This window comes from Drosophila busckii, chromosome 2R (assembly GCF_011750605.1).
Source record: "Drosophila busckii strain San Diego stock center, stock number 13000-0081.31 chromosome 2R, ASM1175060v1, whole genome shotgun sequence".
NCBI classification, from domain to species: Eukaryota; Metazoa; Arthropoda; class Insecta; order Diptera; family Drosophilidae; genus Drosophila; species Drosophila busckii.
The window spans coordinates 3,534,817-3,553,846 of record NC_046605.1 but is presented as its reverse complement, the minus strand read 5'-3'; the positions used below and the strand labels follow the sequence as shown (position 1 = coordinate 3,553,846).

The following is a 19,030-nucleotide window of genomic DNA, read 5'->3' as shown; positions in this document are numbered from 1 at the left end:
GTTAAGAACAGCAACAGGCACATCTGTAGTTGTACATTTGAATTCTTACATTTGGCGCGCTGCATAGCAGCGCTCTCTTCACCATTGCACATTCAAAATGTGATTGATTATGACGTTAAAGAACAAGTATACTTAATTAAATTAAATATTAAACAAACAAATATTTTTTACAGCTATAAATTCGTCAGATTTTTGGTTTGTACTTTTCAAAATAGCTAAATTACATACCTCTGCGTGACACGCGATAACGGTTCGATATGAACAATCGAGCTGGGGATAATCTATTGACATCTCTAGCTGAAGCAGACTCCACGCTGACAAAATTTTTAGAATTTCGTTTTTGGAATAAATCTGCTATTTTTTTTTGGAAATAATAACAAACGAGGTGTTTATACAGTTGCAGCGTTAATCTGCTGACACTCCTTCCCATATATACACAGAAACGGTGGTGAGCAACCTTATTTTTGTGAACATGCAAAACTCCAAGTCGCGAAACTGGACGGCAAGGCCACAGCGACGTACTGCATCGACAACGTTAACAGCTGCTAGTGAATCAAATACAAAGCTAGCCTCCACTACTGATACGGCCAACTCCACAGCTAGCAACGATGATAACGCGTGCGTTGTCTGCTTCCGAAATACTGAAATTTATGCTATAGGTGACTGCGATCATCCCGTTTGCTATGAGTGCGCCACACGTATGCGTGTTTTATGCAAGCAAAACGAGTGCCCAATCTGTCGGCATGTGCTCTCCAAGGTGATTTATAAACAAACAACATTGATTAGTATAAAAATAAACTTTTGTACGTTTTGCTTCATTAGGTACTTTTCACACGGGAAAAATTGCCTTATCTTGAGCTAGACGCCACTAGTCGCTTCTACAGCAAAAAATACCGTATTGGTTTTTGCACCGCTGATATCCAGCAGAAATTCTACCAGCTGCTTGATCATCCTTGCTCCAAGTAAGTTGTTGTTAATAACAATTAAATAACTATAAATATTATAACTAATTTGTTCAGGTGTGATGTACCGCCGTATCGCAATTTTGAAGATTTGCGTAATCATGTCCAGCGTGAGCACAATGTTTACTTTTGTGATCTTTGCGTAGACAATTTAAAAATATTTACATTCGAACGACGTTGCTATACCAAATCTGAGCTGGAGATACACAGAGTTAAGGGTGATAAAGAGGATACTTCACATCGTGGTCACCCGCTTTGTGAGCACTGCAATCGTCGCTATCCGGATCGTGATGAGCTCTTTAGGCATTTGCGACGTGATCACTACTTCTGTCACTTTTGTGATGCCGATGGACGCAATGATTGTTACAAGTAATTTTAAAATGAATTACTTGTTGAAAATTAAACTAAAAATTAATTTTGCAGTGTTTATGAGGACTTGGCCAAGCATTTTCGCGAGGAGCATTTTCTATGCGAGGAAGGTGACTGCGCCAATGAACAATTTACTTGGGCTTTTCGAAATGAGATTGAATACAAAGCGCATGTAGCCAGCGTACACGGCAAAATGTTGACCAAGCAACAAGCTAAGCAAACTCGCACATTGCAGCTAGAGATTACATTGGGACCACGCGATAGACGTGAACAAATGCAGCAACGATTAGCCAACATGAGATCACGGTAAAGCTCAAAGTTTATGCTTAAAGTTGCATACATTTCTAACCGCAATTTAATTGCCAGCAATGATAACCGTTTGGAGTACGTGGAGGAGTTGCCCTCGAGTAGTACCCAACGCCAGCAGCCTGTTACCATTGATGCTGGCAATGAGGAAGAATTTCCCACTTTAGCGGGCACTGGCACGGGACCAAATGTGTCTTTAATACGCGCTCCACCACCATCTATGCGTGTTCTTGGCAGCTCTTCTGGACTTAAGAAAACTAAAGAAAACTTTCCCGCTTTGGGTGGTTCTGGAGGCGCCAGTGTCGCTACGTCTAATAGCAATGTAGCAGCTGCTAAGAAACCTATAAAAACTGCTGCAGCTGCTCTTGCCGCGAGTGGCAGTGCTGGGAAAGTGACGCGTGCCCAGGCGCCAGCTAATGGCATGCTCTTACATGTTTCCAATCGACCCACTGCCGGTGCCAGTAAAAAACCAGCGGGTGAAATGGATTTCCCAGCTCTCAACGCAGGCAAGGGCAAGAAGAACTTCCGTAATCTGGAAGAAGACATGGTGCCTAGCCCCTCAACGACATCACGTGACAATGTGGCGGCTAAGCATCGCACTCTTGTCGATGATTATGTATCTGTAGCGCATCCGAGTACCCATCAAAAATTACAAATGGTTCAAAGGGAAGAACTAGAGGCTAAAGCACGCCAGGAAGCCATGAAGAAGACTGCGCCCAAGCTAACAGTTGATGATTTTCCCAGCTTGGGTCCAGCCAGTACCAAAGTAGCAGTAGCACCGCCCGTAGCAAAAGCTGCCAGCGGAAAACTAAACTGGACCAAGCCATCCACAGATAAAAAGCAGCGAGAGTTGGAAAATCGCAAGGCAAAAGTTGCGCCAGCGCCAGTGTTAACCACAACGAAGAGCACGACTAACAATCAGGAAAAGCAACAAAAGGATAAAAAAGATACGAAATTAGCTGAAAAGCAGAACAAGCAAGAGAAACAGCAAAAGCCCAACAAGCAAAAGGAAAAGAATAACATTAATAATAATAACAATAATCAAAAAAACAATAACAACAACAATAACAACGAGCAACAGCTAAGCACCAATATAGACATTTCTAATGAGAATTTACACCCAGGTGCCCCACCTGGTCTTAAACCACCGCCCGGCTTTATGTCCAATGTAACTGTTAACTCGGTAGCAAAGTTACCGAACAATTTAACATTTACTACTTCGTTGGGTGAAAACTATAGCATTGTGCCCAGTCCATATAGCTATACGGATCCACCAGATACGGCCGCACGAAATCAGGTAAGTTAAGTTTAGGTACAAACGTATGGCAAAATTAAATTACTTATAACTTTTACAGAACTTGGTGGACCAACTTACAGAGATACTTAAATTACCCGATGCTTTTAACGAATTTCGCGTTTTATCATCCAAATTTCGCGACGGATCGTGCTCTGGTCAAACCTATTATGATCATTGTAAATCTGCCATGCAGCATAAGTTTCACAGTTTGTTTCCGGAACTGTTAGTTATGCTGCCCGACATAAGCAAGCAACAGGTAAAGACCCTCAAATCTTGTAGATTACAGCAAAAGTTGTTTACTTATGATTGTTTATTTATCATTCTAGGAACTCTATCTGGTGCACAAACAATATCTAAACACATTGAGCAACTACGAAGCCAAGTCTTTGCCTAGCCTAGAAGTTTGTAGCACTTGCAAACAAATACTGCAGGCCAGTGACTTGGACAGTCATCAACAAGTCCATAAATTGACTAAAAATTTTCCAAAGCTTGCTACAAATAATGGGTTGAATAATAAGTGCAAGCAAGAGCAGTGAACGCAGATGAAAATGCAAACAGTTATCACAAAGTAAACAAAATAGGCAACAAATACGGAAGCTTTGCATGTATGTGTACATTTTGTATATTGTAATTAATTCAAAAACTGGACTGTCCATAGACCTACACGAAAATAACGCTATACTGCTATGTAATTTATACGCACATAGCTTAAATATTTGTATTCTGTTGTATTTAGTAGTACCCCTGCCACATCGAACGATAAATACGGTTGTATGTAACGTTCTAAACGTTTATCTTGCAGTGTTTAAATGAGTTTTATATAATATTTAAAGAGTGAGCTTGTATGTCGTAAAAAAAATACTGAATAAAGTGCAAAACAATCAAATTGCAAAAAACAATTATTTGAAGATTATTTACCAAATCGTTTTTGAAAGAGAGCCAAAGTAATCGTGATATGGTCACACTTTCAAATGAGTATTAAATTGGCTGGTCACTTTATACTTGTTGAGCTAAAGTTATCGATAATTCACAATGGAACGGCGCCGCAACGATGTATTAATTCAGGTATAAAGTTAAATTAATTATTTTTGGTAGTTTTTACACGTCTTTAAATATTTTAGGCACTCAATAAGAATGCTGATGAAACGGCGCGTTGGCAAGCGTATAAAGCAGACAATGAAGCGGCCATCAACAACTTGGATATGTTTGCCAAACAGCTCACTGTCGAGGTTATGGTGCCAATTGGTAAAAAGGCCCTTATGCCGGGTGAATTAATACACACAAACGAGCTACTTGTGGGTCACTATCAGGGTTATTTCTCTGCGTGTTCTAGTCACAAAGCTAAGCAGATATGTCAGCATCGGCTGCGCATAGCAGTGGAGCAACTGAAGAAGCTGGAGGTTGAGGAAAAGCTTTGGCAGTTAGTATGCTATTCAAGTTTATAAGCATTGTTTATATGTATTTATGCATTGCAGGGATAAGCTGGAGGCGCCGATGGCGCAGGGAGCTGTGCCAAATGCGGGCGAGGTGGAAATTGTGGAAGATTTTGATCAAACAACGCATGAGGAATGGCTGATAAGCCACAGAGAGAGCGTGCGCAAGCAGAAGCAAACAGAGCGCATGCAACGAGAGGCGGCAACGGCAGATGAAGATGTATTCGAAAAATTGGAGCTGCACGAAATGCTGGAGGAACTGGGCATAGATGAGGAGAATTTGAATGAACAAGCACTCAATGGAATGATAAGTACAGAAAGTAAAGCACCGCTTAGTGAGATTCGAAACACTCACAAGGCTATGTCTGATGAGGAGGTGTTAAATATGCTTGAGAAGCTTGAGCAAGAAGAACAGAATGAAGAGTCAGAAATAAATACAGAAATCGAGGAGAATCTAAAGGAAACAGCAGACATGGTGCGCAATTTAATGAGCAATCCAGACACAAACAAAAAAGGTAAAATGGAGCGTACAGTCGAAGAGCCAACAGTGGAACATGAAGATAACAACAGTGTTGATGATGAAGAACAATTGGAAGAAGTAAGGTTAATACGAAATCAGTTGGCATTGTTGCCCAGCGAAGAGCGCGAAGAGTTTTTAGTAACACAAATCCAAGTTATAAAAGCGAAAATGCGTAAAATGCAAAAAGTGAACTTCATCAGTGACGAATTGACACACTTGATGGATGTGGTTGTCTGCTTAGAAGATGATTGGCTGGAAATGCAATTTGAAATGCTAAATATGGACAAAGAAGAACTAGCAGAGGAAGAAGAAGATACAGTTGCAACTGATACTGAATCTGTTAGTAACAATAAGCGACGCATATCATTTGCCAAATCCGATGAGCAACTGGAATTCAATAAACATCAAAGTGTGGATAAATTGTTAAAGCAAAAGAAACGTGATGTTATTATACTGGATGAAAGCACAAAACAGACAGTAAAGACTAAAAATGATGAAGAAAAGCAGCAGCAAGTAAAGTCAACCAATCCTCAGATAATGGATAAAGTGCAACAAAATCTAGAATTTGTTAAAGAACATCAAAGTGTGCAGGACTTCGATTTGGTTAATCAAATACTTGAAGCAGCTACTGGTGTTAACAATACCCTGCATATAAGTTTTAAACATTCCGAAGCTCTTGCTGCGCCTTCAGAGCCAAATGATGAAGATATACCTGGTACTCCAGCAGATTTTTATAAACTTTATGAGAAAGCATTGGCTGCAAAGCAATCTGAGCATGCGTTTCCCATTTATGTGAATGGCTTTGAGGGAGAGCAAGAGCTGCGTGTGCCCATGATGAAGGAAGAGGAGCGTGCAGCAGCCTATGATGATCCACGTGCTGAATTCTCCAAGCCGCCAGCTGATTCGGACAATACAAAATCAATATTGCGCAATAAGTCCGCCGTTGAGCTTGAAACTCGTGCGCATGTTCAGGTCGCCAAGGAAAATAAAACTAAAAACAATAAAAAACAAAAGAAAACTCAACGTACGCTTGATGATGAGTTGCGTGATATGAGTGCCTATCAGAAGGTTATGCAGGAGGAGCTGCTAGAAAAGGAGCCCACAGCACCCGAACCTTTGCCTGCGGGCAAGTTTATAGACGCGCATGCGCCAAAGAAGCGCGTTAGTCGCTTTAAGCAGATGCGCGCAGAAAGTAAGACATAGCTATAGAAGATATGTATGTACATTTATTAAATTGTTTTAAAAAAGTAAATGTTTTTTATATACATAAATTTGTTACAGCTGTCTGTGAATTACAACACACACAATAATCTAGTTTTTGCATATAAGTTGTTATTAATTAAATCCGTGTCAACGGAGTTTATTTTTTAAAACATTTACTATTAGCGAGATTTTTTTTTTGATTTTTTTTTCTTTTTTCTGTTTTTTTTTTTTGATTTTACAAATAAATGTTTGTCGTAGGGACAGAGCTTTAGCTTTGCCACAGTAAAGTTTATAAGCGTAGCACACACTTAGTTTAAAATAGCACATAATATATTAACTATTAATACATACAGTGCATCTCTCCTTTTTGTTTATACATAATCTCTTACATAGTAGTTGCATTTGTCGACAAACGATTATTGCTTTACATGCTCAACTTTAGCCAAACCATATACATAAGTGTTACGGTTACTCTAGCTTTCGTAGGTACATGGCAATGTCCAAAGTGCATGCCTATATGTTCAGACTGGCATCGAGTTAAACTAATCTTCCAGGCCGAGAAATTCACGTTCCAAGGCAGCGCCCATCATATTCCATTCACCATCATCCTCATCTTCTTGATTATTTTCGCTATTTGAATCCGAGCCCATTTCCAAGTCCGAAGGCAGTTCTTCTCCTATAATTTTAAATTAATATAATAAGCTGAGAGATTTGCATTTGTTTTAATCGCGCTTACCACGCCTAAACTTGGCACTTGGCACATCATCGTCATCATCCTCGGGCTCATCCTCAACATCATTTTCATCGCCCTCATTGGAGCTTTTATCAAACTCCGCTTCGACTCTGTTGGGCGCGGCAAGCATCACATCATCGTTGCGCGTAAAAAAGTCATGTGCACGATTTGAATTGTCATCCTCGCGCTTGCGTTTGAGCAAATTCTTATCCATAGGTGGATTTTCTAAGGGTACAATAAATATATCAATCAAATGCAGGCTATACACAATTTGTTAAACGGCTTACCAAAGTTAACAGGACCCTCATCACTTGATGAATCTGACTCAAAGAAGTTTTCGTAATCCTTATTCATGGACTCAATGTCCGCATTAGTAAACACTAGCAGCGGATTAAGCGTCTCGCGGAAGTTGCCACTTTGCTCCTGCTGCTGCATGCTGCTTGATGGCGAGATCTCAGATCTTTCATTATAGTTTACCACATGTTCGGGACTATGGCAATGTGCTGGCGGCTGACGGCCTTTATTGCGCACCTTGCGATCCAAAGGAAAAAGCCGCTCATCTACATGCTCCCAGCGCTCGGCGCAAGTCCATAACCAATTAGCATTTACCACTGTAATATTAGGCTCCTTTTTGGCTGCATTTACTTTGTAAGTGCCCGCATTGACCGCAACCAAGTGCGTTATGTCCTTGCTAATGTTCGACTGCACCTCAGCGCCCAAGCTCTTGGCTATGAAGTAAGCACGCGACTGCTCCAGCTTCATTTGTGTGGGCACCAGACCACTAAAGACCAGTTGCTGTCCACGCAACACCTCGCAGCGTATTTTGGGTACAATTATTTTGAGATCTGGTATTTCAGTGGTCTCATCATAAATGGCGTAGAAACGCTTATGTATGTTGCGCAAAATGACCTCCAAGTACAACAAGTAGTCATCAGGATCTTCAATCTCAATTAGCTTTTGTCCGTCGGGGATGATTTTAATATTTGGGCATGGGATTTGTGAAGTGGAAGCTACATCATCACTAGCTTTTGTAGCATCGGCCTCAGACTTGTCCTCGCTACTCGTGGAAGATGCAATGGCTTCATCCTGCTCCTTTTGAAGCGTCAGTTTATCTACGCTGTTGCTCAGTTTTTCATTTTCTGTGGGAGCATCATCAACAACAATGTCTTCGCTCTCATTGCTCTTTGGCTCTGTTTCATTATCGCCAGCTACTCGACCATTCAATTTATCAGCGCTCTCCTTGTCCTGATTGCTTTCTGACGTTAGTGATTCACTTGGCAATTCCTCTGGCCCATCTTCTTTGCTAGTGCTAGAAACTGTATTGTCTTCTTTGTCCGCTGGCTCGGTTTCTGACTTTGCTGACTCCTTGGCAGGTGTGACGCTGTCTGTTTTCTTTTCAGCAATTTTATCAATTTCTTTAAAAAGCGCATAAAGTGATTATAAAGCAAATAACAAAGAGCTGAGTGCGACTTACCTTTAAAATCAACGCCTTCGCCATCTAGTTCATGCTTTGATAAGCCCGGCGGCGCATTGATGTCACCCGTGTGCTGGAAGAAGTGATACGGCTTCACTTGTATCAAATTGGATGCCATGTTCCAAACATCCTCGCGATCATCAATAATGCACACCATAGAGTCGCCATTGGGAAAAAGCGCCCTATAATAGAAAATAGCTATCAATTCATAGTTTTAACTGAAATTAAATATGCGTACTTTAGATTATCTGTCTTGCTGGTGGCATTGAAGCACTCATCACGTGAGAGAATGCGATGTGAAAAGAATTTGCCATCCGGATCAAGTAATTGTGCAATCATGTGCGCATAATTTCGAGCGCCAAATGTACATATATGCAGCTCATACAATTTTGACATGCGCTCCAGGAACTCTGCAGTGCCTGGACGCAGGCGTGTATGATACCAGGGTGATTGTGGCCCATACAACTGAAAATGATAGATGCCTTTGATGTTATCCGGCACACTATCGTTTGTTGTGTGTATGACAGTCTGATCGAGATCCACCAGCAGCACCAGCTTTCGATCTGCCAGCAAGCGACGTGTATCATCATGTCCTAGCTTTTGGGCTAGCTTCTGTGTCACCTTCAAATCGGGCATCGTATGCACCATGGGCACTGAAGCCTCTGATATTTGTCCCTGCAACATTAAGTGGCAAATAAGTTTGGCTCCAATTGGAATATAAACTTGAAACTTACGTTATCATTTTGTCTCAAGTCGGCACCGCAATCGGCGCACATATCCTTAATGACCGTGGTGTGTATGCATGCGGACAATTCCATAAGCGCATCTCTAGCAAAAACAAAACAAAAACAAAACTTAAATTTGTATGTATACACACGCATGTGTGTATGTGTGCGTGTGTTTGCCTTACACCCACCGTATACACGCAGCCACTTGGAGCCGCAGGGCAAGAAGAAGAAAACATAAAACTCACCCTTTCTGTACAAGTTCTCCCTCCTTGCGGAGCCGCTTTTTAACCACACCAGCTCGATTGGATTTATATTTATGTATAGTGGTGTCGCCCACTTTAATAGGTTTGCCATCGTCACCGATTTGTTGATACAGAAACACTATTTGCGTTGCCGAAACGTTTTGTCCTTCGCGTACGCGCCATTTATTGATTCGTATGCGTGTCTCTGTCGCTCCGAGCGCTGCATTTACAACAATACAATTGGCGCCAGCACTGCCGCCGCCAGCATCATCCGGACTAGTTTGCTGCTTAGCTGCCATCGGGCTAACTTGCGCCACATCCTCTTCGCTGGTCTTTTGCATGCTTTATTTACAATTCGTATGCATATACCAATTTATAGGTTCGTTTAAATCTCTGGCTTGTTATGTTTTTCCTAACGATTTGCCGATGTTGCGATATTTTTATGCGATGCTTCTGCGATATGTGGACACAGCTGTTTTCTCAAGCAATCGATAACTTGCGGCTATTTTTGCACGTTGTTTGTGTTTGGGTCTTGTTTGTTTACGCGTCTTAAAATAAAGAAAATGAGCGCAGATAATGATAAGGAGGATCTAAAACGTCCGGCTGAAGCAGCGGAAGATGAACGCGAAGCGGAGAGTGATGAAAAAGCTGATGATGATGAGTGGATAGGGCCAATGCCTTCGGAGCAAAGCGCAGCGGTGCCGGCTAAGAAAAAGAAAGGTTAGTCATTGTTGTATATATTATGTTAATACGTTTATACATCGTTAATAACTTGTTTTTGCTATCCAGTACTGCCCTATGAGCATATTTATCTGGAGAATCTGCCCAATGCTGAGAGCTATGAGCGCAGTTATATGCATCGCGATGTTATCACACATTTGGTTTGCACAAAAACTGAGTTTTTGATAACTGCTAGCTTGGATGGTCACATAAAGTTTTGGAAGAAAATGGATCAAGGCGTTGATTTCGTTAAGCATTTTCGTAGCCATCTGGTGCCCATCAAGTCGCTGACCACTAATGCGAGCGGCACGTTACTCTGCTCTGCCGCTACCGACCAAACAGCCAAAGTTTTTGACGTTGTTAACTTTGACATGATAAATATTATCAGTCTGGGATACACGCCGCTTTGTACTGAGTGGATTAGCACACCAGGCGATGCAGTGCAGGCGCTGGCCATGTAAGTTTGCGCACTACGACATTAAGCAGCCATTTTTATTTCTTTACTAATTGCAGCACTGACTCTGAGAGCAATTGTATTCGTATCTATGATGGCCAGAGCGGTGGTGAAGTTCTGCACACATTGGACAAGTTACATTCTGCGCCTGTCGTAGCAATGTGTTTTAATGTGGCCATGGAAACAGTCATTTCCATTGATCGCAATGGCATCTTGGAATATTGGCAAAATTCCAAGCGTGATTACAAGTTTCCACAACGCTTGGTTACCTTTGACTCAAAACTGGATACAAGTAAGTTGTTAAAGTTGCTGTTTAGAAATTGTATTTATTATTTATTGATTTAGGTCTGTTTGAGTTTGCCAAGAGCAAAACACAGGTTACTGGCTTGGCTGCCACGCCGGATGGCAAACGTTTCGCTGCCATTTCAACGGATCGCAAAGTGCGCATGTTTCAGTTTAATACGGGCAAACTGCTGCGTGTCTTTGACGAGGCACTTGCCACTTATACGCAACTCCAGCAGACGCCGCATGCGCTACCTAACATGGAGTTTGGTCGCAGAATGGCCGCTGAACGCGATTTAGAGAAAACTGCTCAGAATATAACACTTAATATATTATTCGATAGCACTGGACACTTTCTGCTGTATCCTACCATGTTGGGCATTAAGGTTATCAATGTGGCCACAAATCGTTGCGCAGCTATCTTAGGCAAGACAGATAACATTCGTCCACTGCATATAGCATTGTTTCAGGGAAGGATTAGGCGACAAAAGGCAGCTATAACACTGGAGCAAGAGGCCAGTGAGAACCCAGCTCTACAAAATTTACTCATTGATCCCACGGCCTTTTGCACAGCCTACAAGTAAGCTTTCTTATTAGTTTTATTGTACAAAACTAACGATTTTATCTTGCAGAAAGAATCGCTTCTATTTATATAGTAGGCGTCTGCCCTCGGATCTCCAGGACGTCGATCGTGACATATTTAATGAGAAACCCTCAAAGGAAGACATTATTGCAGTACCTGAAGCTCAAGGTACTACCTTATACTGCCACGTTCATAGTTTAATACTAACGACTTATTTTATTTTCTGTTACACGCTAACAATTATAAAGATGAAGGTCTATCTTTAATTAATCTGCTTGGCACTCTATTAATCAAATTTCTAAACATATTTTAGTTACCCAACGCATTTTTGAAAATGTTGTTCTGCATACCACTAAGGGTGATATTCACATGAAACTATTCTTCAAGGAAGTGCCTAAGACAGTGGAAAACTTTTGCGTGCATGCGAAAAATGGGTAAGATGTAACTCATCACGGCTTTAAATTCTTATTGTATACTTCTTAAAAATACTTTTATTTAGCTACTACAATGGACACATATTCCATCGGGTCATCAAGGGCTTTATGGTACAAACGGGTGATCCTACGGGGACAGGTACCGGTGGCAAGTCTATTTGGGGAAATGACTTTAAGGATGAGTTTGTGCCAAGTCTAAAGCACGATCGGCCGTATACAGTTAGCATGGCGAATGCAGGTCCTAACACAAACGGAAGTCAGTTCTTTATAACAGTATTGCCCACGGTATGTTTTAAGTTACTTTTAATTTATTGCTTAACTTAATAATTTTCTTTGCTATAGCCTTGGCTAGACAACAAACATACCGTCTTTGGTCGTGTATATCGTGGCATGGAAGTCGTTCTGAATATCTGCAATACTAAGGCAAATCCAAAAACCGACAAACCGTATGATGACATTAAAATAATCTCAATTCATTTGAGCAATTAGAAATAAGTTATTTCTAGAAACTAAACAGATTTTAAATTGCTAAATAAAGTGTTGCCAACTATCATTACAAACTGCAGCAAGCTATCGAGCAAGTGCAGCATCTATCGGTAGATTCCAATAATCGAGCGGCATTCTTCTGCGTTACTCTTGTTGGTCACACTGATCAGCTGTTTATGCATTTTCATTACAATTTCTTCCCTTTCCCCAACACATTTTAAAACATTTGGTAAAAACTACGAAGCGTCGTGAAAACTAAACTGCCAATAAGAATACGTAGTAATTAACAGTATATACAACTAGCGTGCATACAATCAATAAGGTAAATAAAGCATTCATTATAATTATCAAAGGTAAATAAGTTTATGCGGGTGTTATTTATCGAAAAAAATAAACAAAGGAAAATTATTTGAGATTATTGTAAGACTTCATTGAATGTTTTATATAGGCCAATAGTGCTGGTATATATATTTAATTACAGATTAAAAAGTCTTATCAGCTTGAATGTATGTGTGTAAATATGTGCATGTGTGTGAATTTAATAACAAAAGCCGAGGAAACCTCTTCGGCGCAGTATATTAGTCATACTAAACTGATTGGCTTGTTTTTTGGGAATGTTTATCAACGACAGTTGGTTGTTAATGCATTTGCTTTGTTTAATGATAAAAAATCATATTTTTGCAGTTTGAATACAATGAGCTAAGCAACTAAGCGCCGTGCAACATACACACACACATTCAAACAAGCAGCCATGTCGCAAAATGATGCCAATGATGTGGATGTTCGTAGCACTGCCCACCTACTGCTTAGCAATGCGCGCCCAGGCAGCAACTACACTCCATACCATATGCCTTATGACATGTGTAAGTATTAAAAGATTTGACTTATAAACAAATGTTAATTGTGGTACATCACATTGCAGCTCGCCCGCATTCCATAAATTTATTTACGGAGGAGTTTCTGGGCGGCTATATGCAGGATGGACGGATGTCTGTGGTGCGACGTTTCTTTTGTTTGTTTGTAACATTCGATTTATTGTTTGTATCGCTGCTGTGGATAATTTGCATAGTGGTATGTGTGCTTGTAATTGTCGTGCCTTCAAATCGACGCTAATTTGCATATTCTATTACAGATCGGTGGAGATAATATATTTCAGGCGTTTCAGAAGCAAGTTGTGCATTATACCATATACACATCTCTTTTCGATGTTGTTGCCACAGCACTGGTGCGCTTTATAGTGCTGACACTATTTTATGCCATGTTGTATATAAATCATTGGTCCATTATAGCGGTAAGCTTTAAAGCAAAGAGAAATAGTTTGTTAAACTAAATGACGTATGTTTATTTATAGCTATCTACAAGCGCTTCATGTTTATTTCTCATCTCTAAAGTGTTTTTGTATGATGTAAGTAAATGATAAAGCTATCATTTCAATTATTTATAAACTATTTTATGCAGTGGGTGCATTCTAAGCAGCAAGTATTTGAAGTCATACTTATCATAACGTCATTTATATTAAGCTGGGGTGAAGCTTGGTTTCTGGATTGTCGTGTTATACCGCAAGAGCGACATGCCCGTCGTTACTTTACATGTAAGCTTATACTTTAAAATATAATGGAATTTGTGTAATATTTTACAATTTAGCAGCTGTAAGCGCTAGTGATCGCACACCCTTGGTGCAACCCACGCTATTGACTGATCATCAGAGAGCACCACAAAGTGTTACAGACTTCTATTCACCCCTGGATACAGCGCATCACTCTGACGAGGAGGAGGAAGAGGTAATCTATTTTATGCATGCGCATACTTAAACTTTGAATTAAAGATGAGCTTAGCATGTAAGCTTATAAAAGAGCTGCGTAGACGCAATCGCTGTTAGCTTTAACAAAATGTGCTTGGTACTAAAGAAAGGGTGTGCTTTATACAAGTAATTTTTGTATTTATATTTTGCAGGATGAAGAGTATAATCAAATGGGACTGGATTGCCTGCGCAAAGCCTTTGAGCTTATCGAGTGCACAGATTGGAAGATGGAAAAAGTAACTGCGAAGGGTGATACAATACAAAGCATGCAGCGCGAGAAAATAGGAAAAATCTACAAGCTAACGGCACGTTTAAAATATGCGGCTAAGGCACTAATGGAAGAGCTCTTCTATCGCATTGAAGATGTGCCCAAATGGAATCCAGCGCTGCTGGAATCCAAAATAGTGCGCGTAAGTCTAGCTGGAGTGGCTTAACTGAGCATAAAACTCATGCTTTGTTTATATTTTATAGAAAATCAATTCATATACCGACATTACCTATCAAGTTTCCATTGGTGGTGGCGGCGGCATGGTGAAGAGTCGAGACTTTGTGAATTTGCGCTGCTGTCGTTTGTTGTACAATGGCAAAATCTGCGATGACGATGAAGCAGCTAAACTTGCAAGCGATGACGATGATGATAATAGCACACTTAACAGATCCTGCGAAGGCAGCGTCACCAGCGTTACCACCTTGTCCGATCCAGACACGCCACAAGGTGGCAGCGTAGGAAGTTGTCGTGCTCAGTTTCCACAGGCTGAAACAAATAAAGCTGCTACAGTGCCAGGCACACCTTATGAAACTTTGAGTAAAAGTCTTGGTGCCAAGGGCTTGGGCGTTGGTTTAAACTTTACTGACGAGCCACCGCCGCTGGAGGACGAGTTTGAGGATGCGCAGGACAAGGTGCCAGAGCTACCAGCGCCAACTAAAGGCCAGACTAAAAATAAAGTATGGATGAGTGCAGCTATAAGTGTGGAATATGCAGCCGTGCCGCCTACAACAAAATATACAAGAGGCCAGAATATTGTGTCGGGTTTTGCATTTCGTGAAATTGTGGGCAAGTCGGATAACTGCATTGTCGAATGGGTGCTTTGCCTGGACTTAAAAGGTTACATACCACGCTATGTGCTGGATGCAGTGAGTATACAAAAAAGAAATTGCAAACAGCTTAAAATAACTTGCTTTGTTTAATAGGCTTTGACTTCAACCATGGTGGATTACATGAGCTACCTGCGCAAGCATGTGAACGAGCTGCGTCAACGTCGGAGGCGTTGATGGTGCCTGGACTATTGTACAGTACGTCGTATTTAACACACAAAACATTGTATAGACGTAAGCTAATTAATTGTATCTCAAGCATGCTTATAGTTAGGCCTAAAGTATATATTATATATGTGAAGAAGAATCAATTCAAAATGCATGGCTTTAAATTTATTGAGTAAATGTCTATATATATATGTAGTAGTTAAGTTTTGTGTGCGTTTTTAAGCTAATTAATACATTTTATACAATGCTTTATATTTAGTTTGGTATGCTTGTTAGTTAGTAGCTAAAGTTAGTGAGGCAGCGGCAGCATTGAGTGCTAGTCGCCGACTTGATGCGCAAGTTTAAGCTCAGTCCGTTGGTGTGTAAGAAGATCAAGGCGTGCTCCTATTTGCTGTCGTTCTGTGGAAACCAGCCTTGACACGCCTCCATGGCAACCTCACAAACCGCATTCATAGCCTTGGCATTATCATAGTCTGCAGTAGAAGAAAGAAGCAAGTGTAAGATTCAGTGAGCGCGTCTCTCTCTTTCAACTTACCCTGGGCATTGCGCTTGCCAAAGATGCTGCCATTGAAGGGTGGCTTTCTGTAGGCGGCCTCGCTGCTGCGCAAGAGTATGGCAGCCACAATGATGGTCACCAGCAGCAGCGTGAGTGTAGTGCATCTCAGAAGGGCCATTTTGCAGTCTTGATTGAAAGTTGAGGACAGTGCGTGTGCTGTGATGAAGCCTGTGAACTGAAGTGTGCCTGTTGTCAGCCCCGGCAAGCGCTTTTATAGCCAGCTGCCAGCTACAGTTAATACAGCTGGCTAATTGAGTTAGTGGCAAGCTGATTGCAAATGAAATTGCTTGTGGGAATTCGTTCTAATATAAAAAATTTAATAGACTATATTACAAGCGCATATTAAAAGAAAAAGACAGCAATATTAATTTGGTCTTTGGCTTTACAATTTGCCATTTTTGCTGGGCGTATGCCACTCGAGCACCTTGTTGAACTCCTTCTCGCCAAAGCCTATGGCCACGGCCTGTTCCATGCAGCCCGTTTGACGCTTCAGATTGTCTATCATATAGAGCTGCTTTTTGTAGGCATTTAATAAATCGGCGCGTTGTCTTTTCAGCGCTTTAATGCGTTGATCGCGCACTTTGAGTTCCTTGTGCTGCGCCGTTTGCTGCTCACGCAGCGCCTCCTGCTGTTGACTCAGCGTTTGACGCACTGACTCCGTTTCGTCTTGTGCGCGTGCAACGCGATTCTCCAGATTGTTATTGGTTTGCTTCAGCAGTTTGTTTTCGCGACGCAGCAGCTCCACTTCGCGCTGTTGGCCGCTCTGCTCTTGCTGTCGCTGCTTCTGTTGGCACAACAGCTCCTCCGCCTGTTGCTCCAGACGCTGCAGCTGCTCAGACAACTTAGCATTGGAGCTGAGCGCCTGATCGCGACGTGTTTCCGCCTTGTGCAGCGCATCGATGGTCTCCTCCAGCCGCTCCTTCTGCTGGCTCATCTCAACGCTTAGCTGCTGATGATCCTCCTCTAGTATGCCCACCTTAGCCTTTAGAAATCTTATAAAATTATCCTGTGTGAGCTGCTTTTTGGATTGACCACTGACCACAGTGGTGCTCTCACGTGTCTGCGCCGGCAATGCAACTTCAACCGCTTGCATTGTTGTGGTCGTTGTTGTTTCCTCATTGCGCAGCAGCAAATCCAGCGATGGACTTTGCGTAAAATTTGGATTATGATACTTGACGTATGTCGCCGTCGCTGTCTTGTGACTAACGCCGCGGGTAAATGTGCTGCTCTTCTGCTTGCTGTGCGCCGCCTTGCCCTGCTTCCAGTCGTTGCCCAGACGCCAATCCGGCACCTTTGCCTTGCTCAGCAGCGTGGGCGTTGGCGGCGTCTGTGGCGTGGGCGTAGTGGCCGAGGATCTGAGTGGTCTCACCTTTGGACTGGCACTCGTTTGTTTGCTTTTCTTTAGCAGCGTGCTGGGGCCTTTTTGCTTGTGATAGGTGCCAAAGCGATTGTCCTCCTCGGCCGGCTGCAGCGCCAGCAGATTCAGTTCCTGATTCATTTTGCAGAGCTCCTTCTCGCGGCACAAGATGCTGGCCATATTGCGGCCACTTCAGCTATGTACGAATTAAATTTCTAACCTAATCAATTGCCTAATTGAAATGCCTTTCTAACAGCTAATTTTAAACATTGACAGAGATTTATGTTGAGCCCTTTCAGTTTTCCCAGCATTTGAGCAAAAACACCAGGAAAATGACAATTTATTTTTGTTTACAACCAAAGTACATAAACAAGTGTAACTAAGAGTTACCCCTAAGCAGTTGAGCCGGCGATTTCCTGGAATATTCTTGTCGCTTAGGGTTGTTTACCTTGCTTCGATTTGTTGCCACTCACATACGTGACTGAGTGTGTGTCTGTATGTGTGTGTGTGTGGGTATACGGCCAACGACTTGTAAATTTATGAACTTGTCAAAATACTATTTTATGAACTTGCCAGGCATTGAGCGTCAGTTGACTGGTTGTGTGTGGGTTTCTATGTCTGCGTCTGTGGCTGTTGCCAAAAAAGCAAATAGAGATTAACGCATTGCGTAGGCAATGCATAGCTATAAAAATGCTAATTATTTATTTTTTTTTTTGTTGCTTTTGCAGAATTTTGTGATGTAATTCCTTAGATATAAAGTTCATTTGCGGGCACATTTGATGAATCAACTTGGCTGGAAATTTCTTTCTTTGTTAGCAGCTGCGAGTATTAGACTTATACAAAATATATAATTAAATATATTGCATAATTTAAAATGCAAATTTAAAATTAAATTTAATGAGCTTTAGAAAGTTTAAGAACTCTACAGAATTCATCAAAATTTAAATGGGTAAATTTGATGTCAGCTTGTGACAAAAAGAGTTTGTTAAATCATTCCCTGTTATATTGGATTAAGTATCGAATTTTTGAATTGAGATGTAAACTTTTAAGAAATAGCAAAGATGAAAAAGTTCTTTAAATACAAGAGTTTAAATACCAAGAGCCCACAATAGTAAAGCAATTAGTAATAGATTTATTTTCAGAGCAGATGGCAATTATTTTGAAAAGTAGCGCAACGCTCAAAAAATTGTTTACTTTAATTTGCAAATGAGAATTGCAACTGTCGCTGAATTCATTTATATGCTCTGGACATAGTCTATATTTCATTTAAAACCAAATATTATTGATTAACATTTCAATTTTCTTATAGAATTGTTATTAAATATGATATATTGGTATCAAATTACAGCTGTAGCTCAGCTCTATTAACAGCTACTCCTATGCTACATACGAGCCCTAAGCATTCCTCCACGTAGTCTCTCTACCGAGTTGGATTTGGGTCCTCGCTGTTGTAGAACAACACGCATTATCAACATAAATATTGTTACAGATATAACAATAATTGCGTCAATTTTTATAAAAACCTTTGCTTTGAGTTATGGCAGCTACGTGAGCTGCTGTTAGCCAGCTACAGGTATATAAGCGCATATAAGTACACAATGCCTTAAGCATATATAGAAATTCTTGTGCTTTGTTTGCATTTGTCATCACTTGGCTGCTGAGCATTGAGCAAACACTTAACACTTTGGCTGAGCCAGGTAGCCCCAACGTTATTAACTGGAAGCGTCAGCAGGGCTTAGTTAGTTGCGTTGGCCAAGCATAACTTGCGCAGCATTTGCTGCTGGACACGGGCAAAACCTCAAATTAGACGCGTTCATTAGAAAGAAA

General features: G+C 41.1%; 7 protein-coding genes across 9 annotated transcripts; 4 read left to right on the top strand and 3 right to left on the bottom strand.

The window, feature by feature from the left end:
* The first annotated feature begins 229 nt into the window (after positions 1 to 229).
* Positions 230 to 3,647, top strand: LOC108597681 (E3 ubiquitin-protein ligase ZNF598). The gene is made up of 7 exons (XM_017984355.2): positions 230 to 757; positions 823 to 962; positions 1,020 to 1,331; positions 1,386 to 1,637; positions 1,698 to 2,934; positions 2,993 to 3,190; positions 3,261 to 3,647. The coding sequence occupies exons 1-7, from the start codon at positions 473 to 475 to the stop codon at positions 3,468 to 3,470; spliced, it is 2,634 nt and encodes an 877-aa protein (XP_017839844.1). The 5' UTR covers positions 230 to 472; the 3' UTR covers positions 3,471 to 3,647.
* Positions 3,648 to 3,943: 296 nt separating this feature from the next.
* Positions 3,944 to 6,098, top strand: LOC108595387 (unconventional prefoldin RPB5 interactor-like protein). The gene is made up of 3 exons (XM_017980613.2): positions 3,944 to 3,999; positions 4,056 to 4,354; positions 4,410 to 6,098. Exons 1-3 carry the CDS (start codon positions 3,967 to 3,969, stop codon positions 6,088 to 6,090), a joined length of 2,013 nt encoding a protein of 670 aa, XP_017836102.1. The 5' UTR covers positions 3,944 to 3,966; the 3' UTR covers positions 6,091 to 6,098.
* Positions 6,099 to 6,309: 211 nt separating this feature from the next.
* LOC108595084 (RNA polymerase II subunit A C-terminal domain phosphatase) lies at positions 6,310 to 9,680 on the bottom strand. Its single transcript, XM_017980235.2, has 7 exons — positions 9,271 to 9,680; positions 9,032 to 9,125; positions 8,536 to 8,972; positions 8,298 to 8,479; positions 7,111 to 8,238; positions 6,827 to 7,048; positions 6,310 to 6,766 (listed from the first exon to the last, which is right to left on the bottom strand). The coding sequence occupies exons 1-7, from the start codon at positions 9,606 to 9,608 to the stop codon at positions 6,633 to 6,635; spliced, it is 2,535 nt and encodes an 844-aa protein (XP_017835724.1). The 5' UTR covers positions 9,609 to 9,680; the 3' UTR covers positions 6,310 to 6,632.
* A 106-nt stretch (positions 9,681 to 9,786) lies between these two features.
* Positions 9,787 to 12,328, top strand: LOC108596273 (peptidylprolyl isomerase domain and WD repeat-containing protein 1). 2 transcript variants are annotated; one of them, XM_017981841.1, is made up of 9 exons: positions 9,787 to 9,987; positions 10,057 to 10,444; positions 10,501 to 10,733; positions 10,787 to 11,303; positions 11,356 to 11,474; positions 11,555 to 11,560; positions 11,620 to 11,740; positions 11,806 to 12,025; positions 12,083 to 12,328. In XM_017981841.1, the coding sequence occupies exons 1-9, from the start codon at positions 9,831 to 9,833 to the stop codon at positions 12,227 to 12,229; spliced, it is 1,908 nt and encodes a 635-aa protein (XP_017837330.1). In that variant the 5' UTR covers positions 9,787 to 9,830; the 3' UTR covers positions 12,230 to 12,328. The 2 variants fall into 2 exon arrangements, with proteins under 2 accessions (XP_017837330.1, XP_017837331.1); XM_017981842.1 differs by lacking the exon at positions 11,555 to 11,560.
* Positions 12,329 to 12,436: 108 nt separating this feature from the next.
* LOC108596274 (steroidogenic acute regulatory protein-like) lies at positions 12,437 to 15,322 on the top strand. Of its 2 annotated transcripts, none has more exons than XM_017981844.2 (10): positions 12,437 to 12,548; positions 12,911 to 13,089; positions 13,149 to 13,297; positions 13,359 to 13,517; positions 13,578 to 13,631; positions 13,685 to 13,817; positions 13,874 to 14,007; positions 14,180 to 14,437; positions 14,499 to 15,161; positions 15,219 to 15,322. In XM_017981844.2, the coding sequence occupies exons 2-10, from the start codon at positions 12,978 to 12,980 to the stop codon at positions 15,297 to 15,299; spliced, it is 1,743 nt and encodes a 580-aa protein (XP_017837333.1). In that variant the 5' UTR covers positions 12,437 to 12,548; positions 12,911 to 12,977; the 3' UTR covers positions 15,300 to 15,322. The 2 variants fall into 2 exon arrangements, with proteins under 2 accessions (XP_017837333.1, XP_017837332.1); XM_017981843.2 differs by having other exon boundaries at positions 12,438 to 12,548; positions 13,871 to 14,007.
* A 336-nt stretch (positions 15,323 to 15,658) lies between these two features.
* On the bottom strand, positions 15,659 to 16,057 carry LOC108596282 (neuropeptide SIFamide; the record flags this gene model as incomplete). Its single annotated transcript, XM_017981854.2, has 2 exons — positions 15,659 to 15,763; positions 15,826 to 16,057. Coding segments are annotated over 2 exons (321 nt in total), but the record flags the coding sequence as incomplete, so codon positions are not given.
* An 85-nt stretch (positions 16,058 to 16,142) lies between these two features.
* LOC108596278 (testis-expressed protein 9) lies at positions 16,143 to 17,508 on the bottom strand. Its single transcript, XM_017981850.1, has one exon. The coding sequence runs from the start codon at positions 17,381 to 17,383 to the stop codon at positions 16,229 to 16,231; it is 1,155 nt and encodes a 384-aa protein (XP_017837339.1). The 5' UTR covers positions 17,384 to 17,508; the 3' UTR covers positions 16,143 to 16,228.
* Between the last annotated feature and the right edge of the window lie 1,522 nt (positions 17,509 to 19,030).

Excerpts from the sequence above, each read along its gene's own strand:
- LOC108596273 (XM_017981841.1), top strand. The coding sequence starts at position 9,831 with ATGAGCGCAGATAATGATAAGGAGGATCTAAAACGTCCGGCTGAAGCA. Across the intron at positions 11,741-11,805 it reads TGCGTGCATGCGAAAAATGG|CTACTACAATGGACACATAT; the intron begins GTAAGATGTAAC and ends ACTTTTATTTAG. Across the intron at positions 12,026-12,082 it reads TTATAACAGTATTGCCCACG|CCTTGGCTAGACAACAAACA; the intron begins GTATGTTTTAAG and ends TCTTTGCTATAG.
- LOC108595387 (XM_017980613.2), top strand. The coding sequence starts at position 3,967 with ATGGAACGGCGCCGCAACGATGTATTAATTCAG. Across the intron at positions 4,000-4,055 it reads GCAACGATGTATTAATTCAG|GCACTCAATAAGAATGCTGA; the intron begins GTATAAAGTTAA and ends TAAATATTTTAG. Across the intron at positions 4,355-4,409 it reads GTTGAGGAAAAGCTTTGGCA|GGATAAGCTGGAGGCGCCGA; the intron begins GTTAGTATGCTA and ends TATGCATTGCAG.
- LOC108596274 (XM_017981843.2), top strand. The coding sequence starts at position 12,978 with ATGTCGCAAAATGATGCCAATGATGTGGATGTTCGTAGCACTGCCCAC. Across the intron at positions 13,518-13,577 it reads ATCATTGGTCCATTATAGCG|CTATCTACAAGCGCTTCATG; the intron begins GTAAGCTTTAAA and ends GTTTATTTATAG. Across the intron at positions 15,162-15,218 it reads CACGCTATGTGCTGGATGCA|GCTTTGACTTCAACCATGGT; the intron begins GTGAGTATACAA and ends TTTGTTTAATAG.
- LOC108596278 (XM_017981850.1), bottom strand. The coding sequence starts at position 17,383 with ATGGCCAGCATCTTGTGCCGCGAGAAGGAGCTCTGCAAAATGAATCAG.
- LOC108595084 (XM_017980235.2), bottom strand. The coding sequence starts at position 9,608 with ATGCAAAAGACCAGCGAAGAGGATGTGGCGCAAGTTAGCCCGATGGCA. Across the intron at positions 9,126-9,270 it reads GGAGAACTTGTACAGAAAGG|AGATGCGCTTATGGAATTGT; the intron begins GTGAGTTTTATG and ends TGTTTTTGCTAG. Across the intron at positions 8,973-9,031 it reads ACTTGAGACAAAATGATAAC|GGACAAATATCAGAGGCTTC; the intron begins GTAAGTTTCAAG and ends TTAATGTTGCAG.
- LOC108597681 (XM_017984355.2), top strand. The coding sequence starts at position 473 with ATGCAAAACTCCAAGTCGCGAAACTGGACGGCAAGGCCACAGCGACGT. Across the intron at positions 758-822 it reads GTCGGCATGTGCTCTCCAAG|GTACTTTTCACACGGGAAAA; the intron begins GTGATTTATAAA and ends TTGCTTCATTAG. Across the intron at positions 1,332-1,385 it reads GGACGCAATGATTGTTACAA|TGTTTATGAGGACTTGGCCA; the intron begins GTAATTTTAAAA and ends TTAATTTTGCAG.